General features: G+C 41.6%; 1 protein-coding gene across 1 annotated transcript in view; it reads left to right on the top strand.

Annotated features, from left to right (window-relative positions):
* The window catches only part of LOC147717812 (uncharacterized), a 363,057-nt gene that overhangs the window by 61,887 nt on the left and 280,781 nt on the right, over nucleotides 1-20,389 (top strand). The window contains exon 2 of the mRNA XM_086924599.1: nucleotides 8,404-8,540. Within this exon, the coding sequence (XP_086780725.1) occupies nucleotides 8,404-8,540 (137 nt within the window). The remainder of the gene's footprint in view (nucleotides 1-8,403; nucleotides 8,541-20,389) is intronic.

Genomic DNA, 20,389 nt, shown 5'->3' with positions numbered 1-20,389 from the left:
TTGGAAACAAGCCAGGCTGCTTCCTATTCTAAAGAAACCAGATGGAGATCCTTCCCAATTTAGCAATTACCGTCCCATCTCCCTTTTACCTAAACCTGCCAAAATTCTGGAGAAAGTGGTCCAGAAACAACTGGCCCTTTATCTAGAAACTAACCAGCTGCTGCATGATTCACAGTCCGGTTTTAGAACGGGATACAGTACTGAGACTGCTTTGCTAGAGGTATCGGAGACGATTAGGGAATCGGTGGACAGAGGCGAGGAGGCCATGCTAGTCCTCCTGGACATGTCCGCCGCATTCGATACTGTGTCTCATGATATCCTGGTGACTAGGTTGCAGCAGTTGGGGATCGGAGGCACAGCCCTGGCCTGGATCAAATCATTTCTCACAGGGAGATCTCAAAGGGTACTTCTCCGTCCTTTTGAGTCATAAGACAAACCCCTTCTTTGCGGGGTGCCTCAGGGCTCTGCCTTGAGCCCTCTTTTGTTTAACGCGTATGTGGGCCCTCTTGCCAGGGTAGTCGAATCGTGGGGAGTCAGCGTGGTCTCTTATGCTGATGATACCCAGCTCATTTTTTCTTTTAGAGACCATTCTGACTCGCATTTTTCCAACTTTCGAAACTGCCTTGGCAACATCTGCACCTGGATGGCTTCCAATCATCTGGCCCTTAATACAGACAGAACCGAGGTGCTTTTCTTTAGTCAGAAACCAGCCCCCCCAGCCAACCTGTGGTGGCCTACGGTGCTGAACCCCCCTCCAACTCCAGTAGAGTCAGCCCGTAATCTCGGCTTCCTTTTCGATAACACCTTGTCCTGCAAAGCCCAGGTTAACAAAGTCACCGCAGCTTGCTTTGGCAAATTGCGCATGATCAGGAAGATCTTCCCTTACCTTCCCCAGACTTCCCGTAAAACAATTGTCCATGCTCTCATTACGGCACATCTGGACTACGCCAACAGCCTATATGCTGGAGCCCCCCTCTATCTCATTGACCGATTACAAATCGTTCAAAATGCGGCTGCCCGGCTTATTGGAAACATCCCTGCCCGCAACTCAGTCAAAGCATATCGGAAAGATTTACACTGGCTCCCTATTGCTCGTAGAGTTCAGTTTAAAATCCTTACCCTTGCCTTTCGAGCCATTCACGGAATTGGCCCATCCTACCTGAGCCAAAGACTCAAACTATCGAAGTCTGATAGAAACCTAAGGTCCAATAACCTACGTCTTCTGGTTGTTCCCAGATTCAGGCTAGCCCGGAGCGGTGGCAGAACGTTCGGTGTGACGGCGGCTAAATTCTGGAACGACCTCCCTCTGGACCTTAGGTTTATCGAGTCTGAGCAGATCTTCAGACGCAAATTAAAAACTTGGCTGTTCACCCAACCTTGAGTAGGAGGGCTTCTGCTACACTGGGCTGCAGGGTAGGACCCGGGTTGCCTCCTCTGGTGATATTCTTGCTCTCTCAGCGCCGGGACACCCCCGACGGGGGTAGCTGCGCGCTTTATAAGCTTCTTAAATAATAATAATAATAACAGAAAAGCTTACTCCCAACCCAAGAAAGAAAGTTTGACTGTGGTATAGGCTTGTGAACATTTCCATGTATTCCTGTATGGAAAGCCTTTTACACTGGTAATTGATCATTAAGATTCATTGACTATCTTTGGCAATCCAAAAGCCAAGATGCCTCCTTGCATTAAACGGTGGGGACTCATATCACACGAGTATCATTACACCATTGTACAACATCCAGGGAAGGATCTAAACCCTGATGACTACTTTTCTAGAAGCCAGGGTACTCCATTCAAGATGGCTGAAATCTACATTAATTTCATTGTAAAGTCAAATACTCCAGCTACCATATTGTTAACCCAGATCATCACTTCCACAAGCCATGATAGTGGCATGATGAAGTTGAAAGATATAATTCCATATCAGTTGTGGAAATAACATGCTCGACCTCTCACCAGTGATGGTGAATTCAAGTCAAGTCAAGTCAAAGATTTATATAGCGCGCTACATACCCAGAGGGTCTCAAGGCGCTTGAAGAAGGGTGGGGAATTAATTGTCGAATATCCAAGTTTTAAGTTGCTTTCTGAATGCTAGGTGGTTCTGAGTGAGGCGAAGGTGAGAGGGAAGTGAGTTCCAGGTTTTAGCTGCCAGGTAGGAGAAGGATCTACCTCCCATAGTGGTTTTGTTGATGCGAGGTACAGTATCAAGGGCTTGGTTGGTGGATCGTAGCTGGCGGGAGGGGGTGTAGAAGGAAAGTCGTGCGTTGAGGCATTCGGGTCCAAGTTCGTAAAGTGCTTTGTGTGCGTGGGTTAGGAGGCGGAAAGTAATCCTCTTATTGACGGGGAGCCAGTGGAGGTTTTTCAGGTGACCAGAGATGTGGTCTTTACGCGGGATGTCTAGTATGATTCTGGCTGAAGCGTTCTGGATGCGTTGGAGTTTTTTCTGGAGTTTTGCGGTGGTGCCGGCGTATAGGGTGTTTCCGTAGTCCAGGCGGCTCGTGACCAGTGCGTGGGTGACTGTTTTCCTAGTTTCGGTGGGGATCCAGCAAAATGTTTTTTTGAGCATGCGAAGAATGTTGAAACAAGATGATGAGACGGCGTTGACTTGTCTGTTCATAGAGAGTGAGGAGTCCAGGATGACGCCCAGGTTCCGTGCGTGGTCCGTCGGGATGGGTGCTTTTCCAGGGGCCTCTGGCCACCAAGAGTCATCCCAGGCGGAGGGGGAGGTACCTAAGATAAGGACTTCTGTTTTGTCTGAGTTCAGTTTCAGACGGCTGTGCTTCATCCATTCGGCTACTTCTTTCATTCCTTCATGTAGGTTGGTTTTGGCAGTGTTAGGGTCCCTGGTGAGTGATAGGATCGGTTGAGTGTCATCAGCGTAGGAGATGATGTTGAGGTTGTGTTGGCGTGCGATGGCCGCGAGGGGGCTCATGTATACGTTGAAGAGGGTGGGGCTGAGTGAAGATCCTTGTGGTACGCCGCAGATGACTTCAGTGGCCTCAGACTTGAATGGTGGGAGGCGGACTCTCTGGGTTCTTCCGGAGAGGAACGAGGTGATCCATTCCAGTGCTTTACCTTGGATTCCGATGTTTCTGAGGCGCTGTAAAAGGGTGTTATGAAAGACTGTGTCGAAGGCTGCGGAGAGGTCGAGGAGGATGAGGGCGACTGTGTCGCCATTGTCCAGTAGGGTTCGAGTGTCGTCTGTTGCTGCGATGAGGGCGGTCTCAGTGCTGTGTTTGGCTCGGAAGCCGGACTGTGAGGAGTCGAGGGATTTGTTGGTTTCGAGGAAGGCGGCTAGCTGGTTGTTGACAGCGTTCTCGATGACTTTGGCCGGGAATGGAAGGAGCGAGATGGGGCGGTAGTTTTTGAGTTCGGTGGGGTCAGCAGTGGGTTTTTTCAGGAGGGCGCTGAGTTCGGCGTGTTTCCAGCTTTCCGGGAAGTGGCGGAGTTGAGGGAGCAGTTGATGACGTCTCAGAGGTGTGGTGCTATGATGGAGTCTGCTTTGTTGAAGATGTGATGAGGGCATGGGTCTGTAGGGGATCCTGAGTGGATGGAGTTCATCAGGGGGATAGTGTCCTCGGTGGAGATTGGGTTCCAGCCATTAAGGATGTTCAAGGGGGGTGAAGGTCCTGCAGAAGGTTGGGTGGGTTGGTCTCCGGGTAGGTTGTCGAAGCTGTTGTGGATGTCTGCGATTTTGTTGTGGAAGAATGAAGCTAGTGAGTCGCAGAGGGCTTGAGAGGGGGTGATGTCATTGGAGTTGGCTGATGGGTTGGTAAATTCTTTGACGATGTTGAATAATTCCTTGCTGTTGTGGGCGTTGTTATCTAGTCGGTCTTTGAAAGCGGCTTTCTTGGCACACCGGATTAGTTGGTGGTGTATGGGGGTGGCGTTTTTGAAGGCGTCCCTGATGTTGGTGTTTGGGTCACAAATACAAAAACTTTAAAGAGGAACTGTCTATAACTCATGAATGAGTAATACTGCAAAGTTTGAGAATCCTAATTCCGGAGAGTTCAGGACAGAAAATGAGTGAAGTGGTTCACAAAGGACATCGTGGTATGGTTGCCGCCAAGAGAGCTTTCTGAGATTGAGTTTGATTTAAATATTTACATGAGAGGTAGAAAAGGAACTCAAGGCCTGTCATCTATGTAACTGCCTCTTCAACTTGCTGACAAGGAAAGCATGGAGAAGTTTAGTTCCAGAGGGTACAGTAGTCAGATTTTGACACAAGCACTTAAAAGGGTTAACTCCTTATCAAGGGCTGTGCTATTAAAAGATACATCTAAAGCTAGCAAGGATGTTGTTAAGTTCAGAATAATCACTACCTATTAAGAGGATGCGAGCAAGTTAAAGAAAATCTTAAGAACTGGCATACACTACAAACAGATTCTGTCATAGGCCTGGATATACCACCCAGCCCTCTGGTCACTTTTGGGAAAGCCCGTTCCCCAAAGAACAACTGGGTTCATAGCCATCAGGTGAAAGAAGCTGTGAGGCCATTATTGACACCATGAAACAATTTCTTCCCTTGCGGTAAATGCAATGCTTGCTGTAAGAGCAAGAGAGTCCTCTCCTTTAAAATTCCAGGATTGGACAAACCTTATGGCATAAACAAATTTATGACCTGCACAACGCTATACTCGGTCTACTGCCTGAGTTGTCCATGTGGACTAATATACATTGGTAGTACAATACACCCCACAAAAGTCCACATAATAGAAAACACGAGGGCCATTGCGAATGAGGACGGGTCATACCCGGTGGCCAGGCACTTCAATAAAGAGCATACCAAAAACAGGGACCTTTTGACTTCCATACACTCTCTAATTTTTTTCTTCTTTTTTATTTTCTCAATTGTAATTTTCTGTATTTCTTCTTTTTCTGTTTGCTATTTTTCTTCCACACATTTAAAGATGGTTAACTTTTCCTGTAATGCATGAATTTTGCTCTCTAATTGTCACCTTTTATTGCATTTTTAATGCATTTTCAAGGAGGACGCTGAAGCGGTTTCCTAAAAGTTGTTATATAAATAAAGGTGGGGATGACTTGATTGCCTAACAGTTCAAGCATAGGAGAGGTAGCCCATCCAGGGCATGATTGTTTAATTGTTTTACTTGTATCTCTTTGATATGATCGCATACAAGGCCCATCGAGGGCGAGATATCATTCACAAAATGAATGACACAGGATTCTAATATGTATATGGCATAAACTTGACTGTTTTATTCATACTATGTAAATTACAGAAATAGCTCAAAACATCATGTTAAGATGGCGGAACTATGCTAAATTATTATTTTGACGTTTTTCAGTGTCAATGCATGCAAGGGTGTTAAAAGAATTGTGGTTTCTGGCGTGCCCGATTAACATTGAGGAAGGCGTCAGCTGAAACGTGTCTGTTTTGCACGAGTTCAAACAGTAAAATAGAGAATTCACCCCACGAGTGCTTCTCATTTGTTGGATACGATTACCCATTGGAACCTTTGGAGCTGTCATATATATATAGTGTTGATTTGTAAAAATAAAAAATCATTTTTTTTATTTAACAAAGGAGGAGATGTACTGTCTTACAATATTTTATGACTGAACCCTTTTGGTTCCTAACCGACTCCGTAGAGCTGTGACGTAGGTGTAGGAGCACAATGCCATGAAAACTTGTTTTAGAATGTTGAGTTCAACAGTTACACTCAGCAGAATAAGATGTGCAACACTAAGCTCTGTCTGTGGCGGGGTCATCAGTGGGAACCTGGGCTGGGAAGACGCTACACTTGTGTTAACAAGAAAAACTCTTAATATTGTAATACAACATTTCCCCGATGTCCAGAGTTTTATTTTAGGTGCTTCAGAACTTGTCTGTACATTCTGTACATGCTCTCCTTAAGATCTCCTTCTTTCAGTTCTAATAAGTTTCAGAAAATATCAAATCTGTTCAATCAAAGACACTAGAAAAAGGTTGCTTTCATTACTTGAAATGTATTTGCTTTCCTGCCAGCACTAGGTACACTTTGAAGTTGTGTACCGGTGTGCTACAATGCAGAACCAACAAGAATTGGTGGAGCCATTGTTTGACACATACCAAAAACTCAACACAACACAATATATTAGCAATTTGCAGCAGGAATGTTCTCCAACATGGCTTCAACAAAACAAGTAGAAACAGCACTGAATAAAACAATTATCCAAAATAGTAAACACAGCCACAATCGCTCAATGAATACCATAAAAGAAACTAAAATAACTAAGGTAATTACTATTGTTCCATTTATGTCTACACTCAATGGTATGCCAGTCAGATATAGTAAGTATATCTTTATTAGATTTGATCAATGCATATCATAAAAGTGCATGAATATACGCATCATAAAACAACGATATAAAAATCACAGATAGAAAATTTCTGATACACCTCAAACATTAAAACGTAAAACCCCGAATAGAAACCATGATCGATAAAAACACACAGCTGCGGGGGTATAGATTGCAAAAACTGTAACGCTGGTCTGCCAGTCAGGTCGAGGTATTGTTTGTTACAATGCGATTTGCTCTTTTCAGCAGCTAAAATTGCTACTGCCTGGCTCAATGTTTCTCTGTTCTTGTAGACACTCGTGCACACCACACCTGTTACTGTCCTGCACAAGCAGGATATAAAATGAAAAGAAAGTGACGAGAGACATGTGAACACCATGCCTGTTGCAGGGCTGAAAGTGGGGGTCTGTACACTCCTAGGCCTGCACTTTGTTTCATTCAGACGGATACAGAAACACATTTGCAATGTAAGTCGTCAAAATGTTTGACAAATTGATTTTACCTGCCATGGAAGAACTAGGAGGCAAACAGCAGCTAATTTTCATGAAATGAACCACCTGCATATTGGCCACTTCGTGGGTAGTTCATGGGATCCTCCCTGGCAAAATGAGGTCCATGCGCAGCCAAATAAACTTCTTCAGTGTCCGGCTCATTGGCAGAGTTGGGTGGATCTTGTGCTTCTTGTTGTAAATTCATACTTAGCTCTATATGGCTTCTTGGTGTCTTTAGTCCATTCTTTGTGTTTCTATCTTCTTAGCTAGCTGTGTTCTATCTGGTGTGTTGGCAGTTGGTCTGGTCAGCTGTGAGGCTTTGTGCTCTGCTGTCTTAACTTATTCTTTGTAACTTAATAAATCCAACTTAACTACTGGAAGACGTGTCTTGCTGCCTACTTAATTCTATTTACAACACTTCTCTTTGGACCTCGTTTTGCCAGAAAGAACCTCAAAAATTGTAAGAACCACATGAAACTCTGGAAATCCTCCGACTTTTCAGGTTTGACTGCAGAGCTCATTGGATGCTTGCTTGGGTCTTTTGTGAAGCCAAATTTCACTCCTCGAGTATTTGGAAGAAATTTATAGTTTTTATTTATTTCACAATTTACAAAATTATGTTACCCCCTTCTAGTGATCAACACGCTCTACGCACCCTGTACTCAGCACTTGGGCAGTACTCATCTCACAGATACAACATGTCTCCAGTCTGAACCTTACTGGGCCTGCATTGATGGCAGTTAATAGCTCACTTTGCAATGGCTCTCAGTTGCCATTCACTATTGAGAATAGTAGCTCTCCTCTCACCTCAATGGAACGTGTAGGCACTCGCTTCTCCGGAACATCTAATGTACAAAGTGTCCTTGTGGGTCAGTGGGCTAACCGGTATCATCAAATTCCCTATCTACCGTCTGTGATGCTTTGCTGCCATGTTGCATCTTCACCTCTAGACATTGCAATAGAGAATAGAGCACACACACGCAAACACATGTACACACACATACACACACTCTCTCACTCTCTCCCCTAATGCTATTGGAACAAGATAGTTCTAGCAATTCTTTATGCAACTCACTCTTTTCCCCCCTCTACCATTATTGTGAGTGAAAATACTCATTACCCTGTAGGCCTCACACCATCTTGCAGCCTGATGGTGTTGCTTCCGAAGATGGTGCTTGTACACCACGAGGTGCAAGGTGAGGAAGCTCCTCTGCATTAAGCTAAATAATTTCCAAAGAGCCCATCAAACGGTTGTGTCCCTTCCACACAAAATCCAGCTGACAGTGAAGAACCCCCACCATCTGCAGGCTCCATCTTTAACCATTCCACCTACAGATCTCTTTACAATGGCACCACAACAGTGGAGATGTCTGTTTAACAGCTGTTTGAGACTACAAGTAGGTGGAGCAGTTAATAATTCTCACAGTGAGAGTTTCAAGATGATCTTAACCCTTGCTTATCATATGCTTCTGCCACAATAATCTTCAAACTGAGTAAAGGGTTTCCTTTAGTCTATCTGCTATGTTTAATTAGTAATGGCTCTGTGTACACAATCACAGGGGCTTTCATTGATCTGCTGACTCCATTATGTTCCAAATATTTTCTTCAGATCCAAGGAACATGGCACCTGATCTCAAGCGCTTATCAGAAAGAGGATAAACTGAAAGAGGACAAGCAAGCAACGTTTGCCTGGATGGAGATAGCCACAGTCGATGGCGTGACAAAAATGAAACATGTCGTTGGGATGTGAGTAATAATGCGTGTTAGCAAATCAGCTTTAAGGGGCGGCTTGCGGGATTTCCAGGACAGGAATACCTACCCACTAACTTACAACTTTGTGCATATTGAAAATACTTTGCAGTGCACATTCCTACTTAGGATGCAGTCAGAGATTTACTCCAGTGAAGAGCAAGTATAAATCTGAATCTAGTGAGGAAATGAAGATTTAACACCCTCTAAGAGGTAGAGATGTAGGGCAAGACATTGGTCCTTAGGAACAGAAATTTTCCCCAGTGGAGAAAATAGGCACTGATGCATTACTGGGAATATCAGCAGAATTCCAGATGTACTCTAGGTAATGTACAATGGCCACATCATCCCAGGAGAACTCGTAACATTCACTGTGAATACCAAAAGATCTTAAAATTACTCCAATATTATGATTACGTCTAAATGAATGCATTCGTGCATTTAAAAACAAACAAAAAAAAACTTCTGGAAGATGGGCCCAAAAGTCAATTGTTTAACTCAAGCTTATTAAACATTTGTTCTACTTACATATGCTGTCCCCTATATTGAAGCTACAATTACTTCATGCAAGAGGAAGTGACTTAAGAGGAGGACAGGAAGTGCATAGAAAGTGAAAACAATAGAACTGTCCTGTGAAGGAAAATGCTTTCAAAAATCTTGGAATTTAGGTGAGACATATTTAAGTTTATTACTACTTTCTTTAAACGGAGTATACAAGATAATGTCATACAGGAAATGAAATACAAATGCAGCAAAAGCTGTGCTGGCTGGCTGTTAGGAATATATATTGAGCAGGGAAGCTTCTTTTTACAAAGGAAATTGCCTATGTAAGGTTCAACCACTTTGGGTTGGTGAAATGTACAAACTGACGTATCTCCACAGTGAAGGAAAAGCAAGAATTGTGGTAAGATGTTCTTTATCAGAGTTGACCAAATGACAGCTCCTTATCAACAGATAAGAAGAGCCTGGGGGTTAGGAAACAGTTTTTTTTAATTTCGTTTTTTACTTTCAGTATTTCTTTATTACAGATGCAACCATAAGGCAGTTGTGCATTTTCCAGATAATACTGGTAACAAGAAACACATGTGGGAGGGTACAGATAGACGAGGGAAGAGCAATGGACAGATAGTAAAACAGGTAGATACTTTCTAAATTAGTAAATCTTCGGAAAGAAATCTGATGGCCAGGAGATCATGATTCGGGTTAGTTTGTTTTGGAATGGATTTCCATAATCTAAAGACTAGCTGCCACATGCATCAACATTTGGATTTGCGATTCCTTAATAGCGATTTTTAAGGAATCAATATTGGGGAATCGCAAATCCTTATACATGTGGAAATTGCAAAATCATTTGCGATTCCTTAACATTACCTACTAGCGATTCGCAAATTGCAACTCGCTATTAGGTTATATTACTCCATTCATTCCTATGGGCCTTGGTAATTGCAAATTGCAAATGAAATTCCAAAGGTGCCCGGGGGTCTAAGGACCCCATCATGCACCCCCGCAAAAAGTTAAGGGCATGTGTGTGCTGCACGCCACTTTGAAAAATGCACTTTTGTGCATTTTTCAAAGAATACGCAAATTACCATAAACTTGTAGTTGATGGTAATTAGCGTTTCCTAAATGCACAGTTTGCATTTAGGAATGGCTTGTTGCATCGCTTTTAGGGAATTGCAAATTGTGATTCCCTAAATACATTTGCAATTTAGGTAATCGCAAACAATTGTGATTACCTACATTGCGAATGGAAATGGGTTCATGCATCAGAAAAGTCCTTTATCCATTCGCAAAGGGGCCGATTCACAGAATCGGCTGGTTTGCGACCGGAAAAAGCTTGATGCATGTGGCCCTAGGTATGTTAAATCATGTTTAGACGTTTTTACCTTTCTAATTTTAGCAATTTTCTGAATTAGATGGTTATGGATTCTTGTGTTCCTTCCACCACCTTTGAGTTGTGGTTTATCTTTCAGACCGAATTGTCAGCATATTGGTGTATGAGAGCACTTTGTCTTGTAATATTGTGACTAGAGGTTAGATATAACCATTGGAAAGGCATGCAAGAGGTGGAAGAATTGTAGAATGTCACATTTAACAGGGAGCATAGACGAGCCGAAGTAGCTCAATTTCACAAACTGAAATTCTGTGGTGAGGAACAATTTAAACCAGTTTAAAACCATTTGATATTTCCAATTCTTCAAGAGATGATGCAAAAAAAGTGACAGGTGACACAGATTATGTCAGATGATGCTGAGTGGAACAGAAAACCCAACAGGCAGGCATCTACTTCACCCAGGATTTCCAGAGCATTGTCTAGCACATGAATGATGTCAGTCTCTGTGCTATATTTGGAGTGGAACGTGGGCTGAAAGAAAATTAGGAGGTGGTTGATAGAAATATGGGAAAGGATCTGCTTTCTTGATTAATTTACCTGGAAATGACACCTTCTATACTACTCTAGGACTCCAAAGTTTTTTTGCCATTGATATTGTGTTTCTTCATAAGGCGAGTAACCTTTTCTATTTAGTGGCGAGGATGGAAGAGGGACTGTAAAATGAATGGAAGGTCAATGCAATCATTTTCATGCTTTTTTGCAGATGAAGATATTTTAATATATGACCATTTCTCAAACATTGGAGAAAAAGGTCTTTTCCTGAACCTTAATTTTTTTAATTTGAAGATAAAATGTAAAAATAATTTAAAAGTGAATGTAAACTTGATTTCAATTGAACTTAAATTTAAAAATGTAAAATAAAATTCAAAAATGTTTTTATTTGAAGCTGTTTGAAGGTTATTTTTGTTTGAAGATAGGACAATCTCCTCCAGTAGCTACTTTGTCAGTAAGTGATTGTATAACAAAAAATTGGAGAATCCACCAAATACATCTTGGCCCACATGCATCAAGGGTTTTTGGAGTCGCAAACGGTGCGATTCCTTAAAATCGTCCGTTTGCGATTGCAAAATCCATTTTTGGAATGCATCATACATTTTCAGAAATCGCAACATTTTTGCGATTTCTAAAAATGCGATTGCTTTCAAGAAATCGCAAATTTGCGATTTCTTAAAAGCAATGCATGATTAGTTTTAAAATTGCGAATTCGCAATTAGGGTGTCAAATTTACCGAGTGGTTGAACCACTCGGTAAATTCGCAAAAAGTGTTAAAAATGCAGCAAATGTATTTTTTAAACATTCATGTTACGGACACACATGTCCTTAGGACATGTGTGTGTGCAACATGATGCGAAAACAACATTTCATGGGTGCAGGGGGGTTCATTTGAACCCCCCTCACCACCCTTGAAATGCAATCAGGATTTGCGATTTTCAAAGTGCGAATTCGCAATTCCCATTGATCCCTATGGGCCTTTTGGCCCATAGGATCAATGTGAATTGCGAATTCGCACTTTGAAAATCGCATAATATTTGCGATTTGGTAGAAATTGTGATTTCTACCGAATCGCAAATAATTTGCGAAAATATTCATGCATCCCGTTTTGCGAATTCTAAAATGCGAATCGCTATTTTTCGTACTTTAGAACTCGCAAAATCCCGGGATGATGCATGTGGGCCCTTGCCACGTTGAAGGAAATAGCCAGTGGCATAAATAATTTTCAACCAACACCGCAGCACACTGAGGAAGATACTAACCAACCACATCAAAGTAATGTTGAGTGGCAAGATGTAAGGTAGAGTCAGATAGGGATGATAAAAAAGGAGAGGTCAATGCAACGATTTTCATGATTTTTAGTAGATAAAGATTTTTTGCTATATGACTATTTCTCTAGCTCGCGACGCAAAGATCTTTCCTGGACTCTTATCGATTTTGTTATTTTAAGATTAAAATGTAATTTAAAATGTAAAAATAATAGAATATTTTATTTAAATTGAATGTAAGTTTAAGTTAACTTAAATGAGAATTCTGAAAAAATGAAAAATTAAAATTTGAAGATTTTTTTTATTTGAGGATATTTGAAGGGTTTTTTATTGGAAGAAAGGGCAATCTCCTCCAGTAACTACTTTGTCAGGAAGTGATAGTTATACAAAACATTTGAGTGTCCACTTAAAACATACAGCCAAATTGAAGGGAAAAGCCAGAGACCTAAATCATTTTCAACCTATGCAACAGCATCCAGCAAACAGTGGAAGATATTTAACAACCACATATCAGGAACGTTGAGTGGCAAGATGCAAGGTAGAGGCAAATAGTAATACAGATGATAATCCTGAAGTAGGTGAAAAGGATTTAATGGGCAATGCTAAAATTGTGAATTAGCATCTGAGAGAAAACATGCAAAAAGAAGATAAAAATCACTGTGGCAAAATGTCAAGGAGAAAAGGACAGAGATCACACCAGACAAAAAGTAATGTTGCATCTGGGAACAAAACTCATCAGATGTGACGGGGTGGGTTTGCTCCCTGAATGTCAATCCCTTAATGTTGAGGGGACAGGATATGTAAAAGAAAATATCAACACTTAAGTATTTCTAAATGTTCTATACTTCACCCCACATATATGTACCTATGAGTTACATATCATGTATACCTCCCTATTTGCTATTACCTTTTAATATTTGGTTCCTTTATATTCTGTCCTCAATATTCTTATACAATGATATTCTAGGGTTCGATATTCACTTTTAAAGTCAACAGCGTACGCATTTATCCTTGCATCTGTACAGGATAAGGCATTGCATCTTAGACTCCTGTCCTGCATGCTGAGGATTTTACTCCTACTCTGCTCAACTACCCAATCAGCATCATTATGCCTGCTGCTGCTTGTAGTATTCCTCAATGGCAGCTGGCTTGTCCATGCACAGTGCAGAGCGTTGAGCTGGAGATTCAGCTAGTGAAGTGGAGGAGCATTTAGGAAAGGAGGAATGTTGAATACAAGGCTCTCCCTGCACCATCCCTTTCTAGGAAACACGGTTATCTGGAAGAAGTAGCTGTGGCTATCCTTAACTCCATTCTCCATGATAGTCACTTTCCATGTGCTTGTTGTCAGACTTTTTAAGTCCAAAATGTTTTCAGCCTTTTGTGATGTCCTTTCCTATCTAATACATATATTAGGAGGAGTTGGTTAGAAAATGATGTATTTTGGTCAGGTTCATCGCCCTCTTAGATGCTTTTTACAGCTGTTTTTGTTGCCCGTTTCTGCAGCAGTATTCCTTTTTTGGAATCTCTCACCTAGAAAACTATAAACTGGGTTCTTTCTCAACACTTCTCTGAAGTACCAGGATCAATATTGGACAGGGCAAACCCCAAAGAAATAAAGAAAGACCATAGTAGATTTGGGCCTGTAAAATAGAAGTCACTCGTCAAACACGGCACCCTCTGGTTATATGCCCACACCAACGCTTTGTATAATATTATTTTGTGTGTTTTTGTATAGTACACAACTCACAGACAGGGTATTCTTTTACGGAAGCAGGAGCTTTAATGGCTGAGCCAGGGTCAAGGTTAGGTGAAGAGTCAGATTTTCAGTTTCTTGCAGAATTTAAGAACTGAGGAGGAGGCTCTGATATCCAGGGGCAGGACGTTCCTGGCTTTAGGAGCGAAGTCGACAAAGACACAAACAACAGATCTGGTTCTGCATATACAGGGTGGGGGTTGGAGAATACTGTGCGAGTAGTTGTCCAGCTGAGCAGATGAGTCTGGTAGCTCTGCAGAAGTGTATGCGCCTGTTGGGGCTACATGGGGCCAATAAAGTGTAAGGCTTCGGATGTCTGCGAGGAGTTCGAACTGTCCTCATTTTTGGATTTAGAGGCAGTGGAACTCGTGGTGTGGAGTGATGTAGGTGCAGGGTGGAAGGTGGGATGTTTGCCCTGTCTGCTATCCAGCCACCCACCAACTCTCAAGGAAAACTGAAGGTAGAAACATTTACAGCACATAGATGGAACCCATCCACAGTCAATACGGAGGCCACATCTAGCTCCCCAAATAATTTTTGTTGTACAAGATGTTTTATGGTTTGGACGAGGTTCTTAAAATAGTAGCAGACATCTTTACCCTTGTTTTTGCAGCAATTTGTTTGGATGTTAAGCATGAAAGCTCTTTGATCCTTCCTCTGCTCTTTAAAGATTTGGAGTACTTCATTTTTCATTTTTTAGGTCTCGCTAGAGTCAGCGCCTGCGCTGCTCTTGCGATACATTTAGTAGCTGCTTCAAAAAGCGCTACCTTGCCGGCCACCAGTTTGCCAGAACGCGCACAAGTGCGCACGACGTGCACTGAACTTTTGTCTTGTGGCTCATGCGCACCACTCGCATTCTTTTTTTTAATGGCCGCACGGCCAATGCTTGTTTTGGTCTAGAATAGCAAAACGCTGTGGTCCTTCCTGACCTCACGCCATTCAGCAGCTTATAAACAATAAGGCAAAGGATTGTGCTCAAGCACACAATCTAATTTCTCAAAAAAAAGTCTGCAAACCATTGCTAAAATGAAGTGAGAGTTCGTGCAAAGAAACGGAGACGGTTGGGATTTCTGACGGCCATGTATACGCAGCCTTGCCTCGCCTGTTACTCGTCGACAGAGCGGAAGGTGACAAATGCAGTTTGTGAGACAGGAAATCCAGGAATTGCATGCCAGCCTAAAAGTTTTGCATATCATATCGGCTGGAGAGTTCCTCACAGAAAGGCTTTTCCTGTTATTGAAATACTGAAAATGAAAACTGTCAGCAGTTAATCACGATGCAGGTTACAGCGCTCTAGGCGCCTCTAGCTTTCTGCTGCGCCCTCTGTGTTTTCATGAATTACAAGAAACTTTCTGGCCTCGGCCTTCTGAAAAATATGGTGGCCATGGCTTGGTTTGACCAGAGACCTATCTTTTTTTATGGCGATGCATAAATGAGTCCAGGCATACGTCTTAAAGACTGTCCTATTTATTTGCTTCCTCTTCCTTAACTGGTCACTCAGCCTCCCAGCTCAAGCCTCACAGTCTAAAAATAATTGAGATAATTGTTTTCTTTTTCAAGTTCAAAAAAGAGTTTATTAAGCAATAAGAGGTATCAATATAATATACATAAATGATACAAGAAAGAAGCAAAACAAGCTAGAGAAACATTGCATCAATAAGAAAAAGTACACTAGTTATGGAGATAGGATGAGGTTATACAATAAAGAAAAAAAACAGTAGTAAAATCTGTTAGACAGGAAAATACTTAGGAACAATAAGGTCAACGAAGGAGGTTTGGGGATTTCTTGTTGAATGGGTGATAAACAAAATGAATTTTTAGCAGAAGCATCAAGGTACAATGTTATAGGGAGCCATAAATTAGGTCGTTCATTGCCATATGAGGAGGAAAGACAAAGGCAGTATCTAACCTATGATTGTGACAAACATTATACCACTATGCTTTAACCAATATATTGGCAAAATTCTTCCAGTTAACAGTAATTTGTTGGAATGCAACTACTATAAGTAAATCAATGATATGTACATCAAAAGTAACATGATCCCAACAAGGGGAAAGACTACCGAAAAAAATGTGAACAAAAGAAAAAGGGATTTGAGTGTGGAAAATATCATTAATTTGGGTCCAAATTTGTTTCCAGAAATCATGAACGATTGTGCAAGAGAAAAGCATGTGGAAGAGAGTGGCAGTGGGTGTAGAACAAGACCAACAGAAGTCAGGGACAGAGGAAAATCTCTTACTAAGCAAGTGTGGTGTAAAAAGAAGTCTGTTATAAATGAAAAATAATGTCTGTGTTAAAGTGGCAGATCTAGAGGATTTGCGAATCTTGACCCACAACCTATCCCACAGAGAAATAGGCCAAGAAGTAGCAAAGTCACATTCCCATTGCTCCTCTACCTTAGACTTTGGACGAGGAGAGGGTGTGGAACGAAGAAATGCATAGATGAGAGAAGCCTTAGAAGAAACAGCCAAAAAAGAGTGAAGTTGTGAGGTGCGGCTAGGAGACGAATAATGATTGTGAGAATGCTGGATCTGAGTGTAAGTAGACATGACCACTTCCTTGAGTATAATATATTTGCGAGCAAAGGAAGCAGGAAAATCAAAAGAGTGGCGTAATGTTGAGAAAGATAAAAAAAGTGGATTGAGAAAAAAGTTGAGAAACCCAAATTAAACCCTTCTGCCTCCAAGATTTCCAATAAAAAGGTTTGTTATTGATAAGGTGATTTCTATTGTGCCAAATGGTAGTAGATAAAAAATCAGCAACAGAGGAGGGAGGGGTCGGGGAGGAGGCTAGGAGGAGCTTGGCTGTGAATTTATGTATGGGGATGGATGGTAATTGTGGTTTACGAGAGAAAGATAGAAATTCAGCAAAAGTAAAGGGAGAGAGAGAGAGAGACGTTCTACAGTGACCCACAAAGGACAGGGTTCATCAGGGTCCCGCAGCCAAAAGGAGGCTTGGCGCATAAGGAAAGCCTTGTGATAAGTCGGAAAGTCAGGAAAATTGACACCTCCCTCAGATTTAGGACGTGTCAGTCTGAGGAGAGACATAACAAATTTTTTGCCTAACCAGAGAAAAGAGGAAAGAATGGTGTTGATCTTCTTAAAGAACTTTGTGGAAATAGGAACAGAGTAAAGAACGATGGGAGATAATATCATTTTAATAGTATCAAGGTGTCCCCACCAAGAAAGATAGAGTGGATGCCATTTAGAAGTGAGATCGGATAGTTTCTGGATACATTTGTTGAGACAAAGTGAGACCATATCTGTGATGGAGGGAGTGGCATGTAAACCTAAGTATTTGATGTGAGAGGAGCTCCAGGTGAAATTAGAATCAGCAAAATCAGGTTTGAAGGTATATTTCGTAAGGGGTAACATTTCGCACTTGTCATTGTTCAACTTATATCCAGAAATCTGTGAATACTCACGAACTTCAGCAAGGAAGGCAGGAAAAGAGACAGTAAGATTGGAGATAAAAAGCAAAATGTCATCTGCGTAAGCAGCAAGTTTAATGTGAGAGTGGGATGTCTGAAAGCCGTGTATGTCAGGGTTTTGCCTGAGTTTGGAGAGGAAGGGCTCCAAAGCTAAATTAAAGAGAAAAGGGGATAAAGGGCAACCTTGCTGAACACCTCTACCCAACTCAAAAAATGAGGAAACCAGACCATTTGCACAAATCGCTGCTCTGGGATTGGAATAAAGAAAGGAAATTAAGGATACAAATTTGGGGCTAAAACCGAACCATTTGAGGGTAGAGAAAAGATAGGTCCACTCTACCCTATTAAACGCCTTCTCTGCATCTAGGGCAATAGCCGCCAGAGAATCTTGAAAGCGCAGAGATTTAGATAAAACATTAAAAAGAAGCCTAGTATTATCGGTAATAAAACGTCCCTTAACAAAACCAGATTGCTCGGGGCCAAGTAATTCAGGTAAAAAGGGGTCTAATCGAGCTGCAAGGGATTTGGCATACATCTTATAATCAATATTGACAAGGGAAATTGGTCTACAGTTTTTACAATATCGAGAATCTTTCCCTTCCTTAGGGATTATACAGATATGAGCATCAGCAAAGGTACCAGGAGAGCTGCCAAGGGTAACAAAAGAATCTATAAGAGAATGTAATTTGGGCATTAACAATTTGGAAAAATGAAGATAAAACTCAACAGTAAAACCATCAGGCCCTGGAGCTTTATCTTTTTTTAGAGAATTAAGGGCAGAGAGTAATTCTTGCTGGGAGATGTCCAATTCCAAAGAAGTTAAGTAAGTGGGAAAATGGTCTGGTTGACGAATGGTAGAGAAAAAATCAGAGAGAGATTGAGGGGTAGGACAAGTTTCAGAGGAATAAAGGGTAGAGTAGAAGCGTGAAAATTCAGCAAGGATATCAGTGTCATTATGTCTAAGGACAGCATTGTCATCAAGTACAGATTCAATATTTAATTTATTCTGTTTGATTTTCAAATAATTAGCTAGAATTTTTCCTGCCTTGTTTTTCCCACCATAAAATTTCGAACTAGATTTCAATAAGTAGAGAGAAGCATCCTCTGTAGATTTTTTGTTAAACTTCAACTTGGCGTCAATAAGCGCTGTTAAGCTTTCCTTTGAGTGAGAGGTATAATAGGAGTGCTCCAGACCCTTGATTTCGCAGAGAAGGTCACTAGTGTGTTTACGTGCAAACGTCCGCTTCTTAGCCACATAACGGATGATAAAATCCCTAGCTGTGGCCTTGAATGCATCCCAAACAGTGTGAGTGGGAATAGAAGTGGTGTCATTGAACGTAAAATATTCATTAAAAAATTCAGTAAAAGAGGTGGTAAATTTGGGATCTAACAATAAGGAATTATTGAAACGCCATCTCTTTGGTCCAGTAACTTTGGGTAGGATGTCAATATCAATAGAGACTGGAGCGTGGTCAGACAATAGAATGGGGCCAATTTCTGCATGAGTAAGGGACTGTGCAAGATGATGGGATACAAAAATATAATCGATACGTGACTGGGAATTGATGGGAGGGAGAATAAAAGGTAAACTCTTTGGCCGTTGGGTTGCATATGCGCCAAGCATCAATAAGTTTATGCTGTGAGATTGCGTGAGTAAAGAGTTTATGAGGCTTGTTTGGAATGAAGGAGGTTTTGGAGTTTCGGTCTAAAAATGGATCAAGAGGTTGATTACAGTCCCCTGACATAATGAAATTATCATCAACGAAACTGGTAATGCGAGTAGCCATCTCGTGCCAAAAAGTAGGATGGCCACCGGTGGGGGCATAAACATTAAGTAGGGAGAGGGGAACACCCCTCAAGGAAAGCTTGACATATGACCATCTACCATCAGAATCTGACTCAGTATCCAAGATGGAGTAAGCAAGAGATTTACGGATAAGAATAACTACACCATTTCGCTTACCATCTCCGGGAGCAAAACACACCTCTCCCACCCAACCTCTTTTAAGCTTAATAGATTCTGCTTCGGATAAATGAGTCTCTTGCAAGAAGGCAAAATCCACTTTCAATTTAGCAAGGTGAGAAAGAATTTGTTGTCTCTTAATAGGAGAATTAAGACCTTTAACGTTCCATGAAACAATACGTACTGACATTAAAAAGAGATGAAAAAAGGAAAGCAACTACAATGAGAGAAAACCTCAAAGCAAAGAAGAACACGTAAAGATGAATGAAGGAGAATCAGAGAAGATGGTGAAATAGGAATTGGATGAACAGAGAGAAATTGAAAATGGAATATAAAAAGTGACACCTTTAAGAAGAGAACAAATAGAAAGGGTAATAGGGAAGAGGAAATAAGGACAGAAACAGAAGTTAACATTCCAATAAGGAAAAGAAATGTACTAACAGGTAGGGGAGGTGAGGGATCACACGCAGGGAAGGAAGCCAAACGTATGAGGAGGGGGGGGTAGAACCAACGAGAGGAGACAAGACGGTCAGGGCTTGCGAACCGCCCGGCTGGGAAAACACGGAACATGGTGTATGATCTGTGGAAATAAGAGGAAAGCACTAGGAGAAAAGATAGGAAGAGAATCAAAAAACCACGAGGAGGTCAAATCAACAAAAGCAACAAGTAGAGGGGAGAGTAAACAATGAACATTATGAACAACAGGATCAACATAGAACTGTAACACGATGCATGTGAAACTATGAGAACAATGCGTAAAGCACGAGATTTCAAAAAGGAAAAGCCAACATTAGTCAGAAGAGTCAAGGAGGGAATGAAGAAGAGGGGCCAGAAGTATCCATGTTAGCTCCTCGACAGGAATTCAGAAAGCTCTGGAGTCGCACAGGTTCTTCGTAGGTCGTCGTCTTATTGTTATATGTAACCCTAAAAAGACAGGGATGAAAAAGCCCATATCGAGCACCAATGGATCGAAGTTCAGGTCTCATGTCCAGAAAGGCTTTGCGACGACTGGCCGTGGCTCTAGCATAATCCTGCGCAAAAAACA

Source organism: Lissotriton vulgaris, chromosome 5, assembly GCF_964263255.1.
Source record: "Lissotriton vulgaris chromosome 5, aLisVul1.2, whole genome shotgun sequence".
NCBI lineage: Eukaryota > Metazoa > Chordata > Amphibia > Caudata > Salamandridae > Lissotriton > Lissotriton vulgaris.
This window is presented reverse-complemented; position numbering and strand designations above follow the sequence as displayed.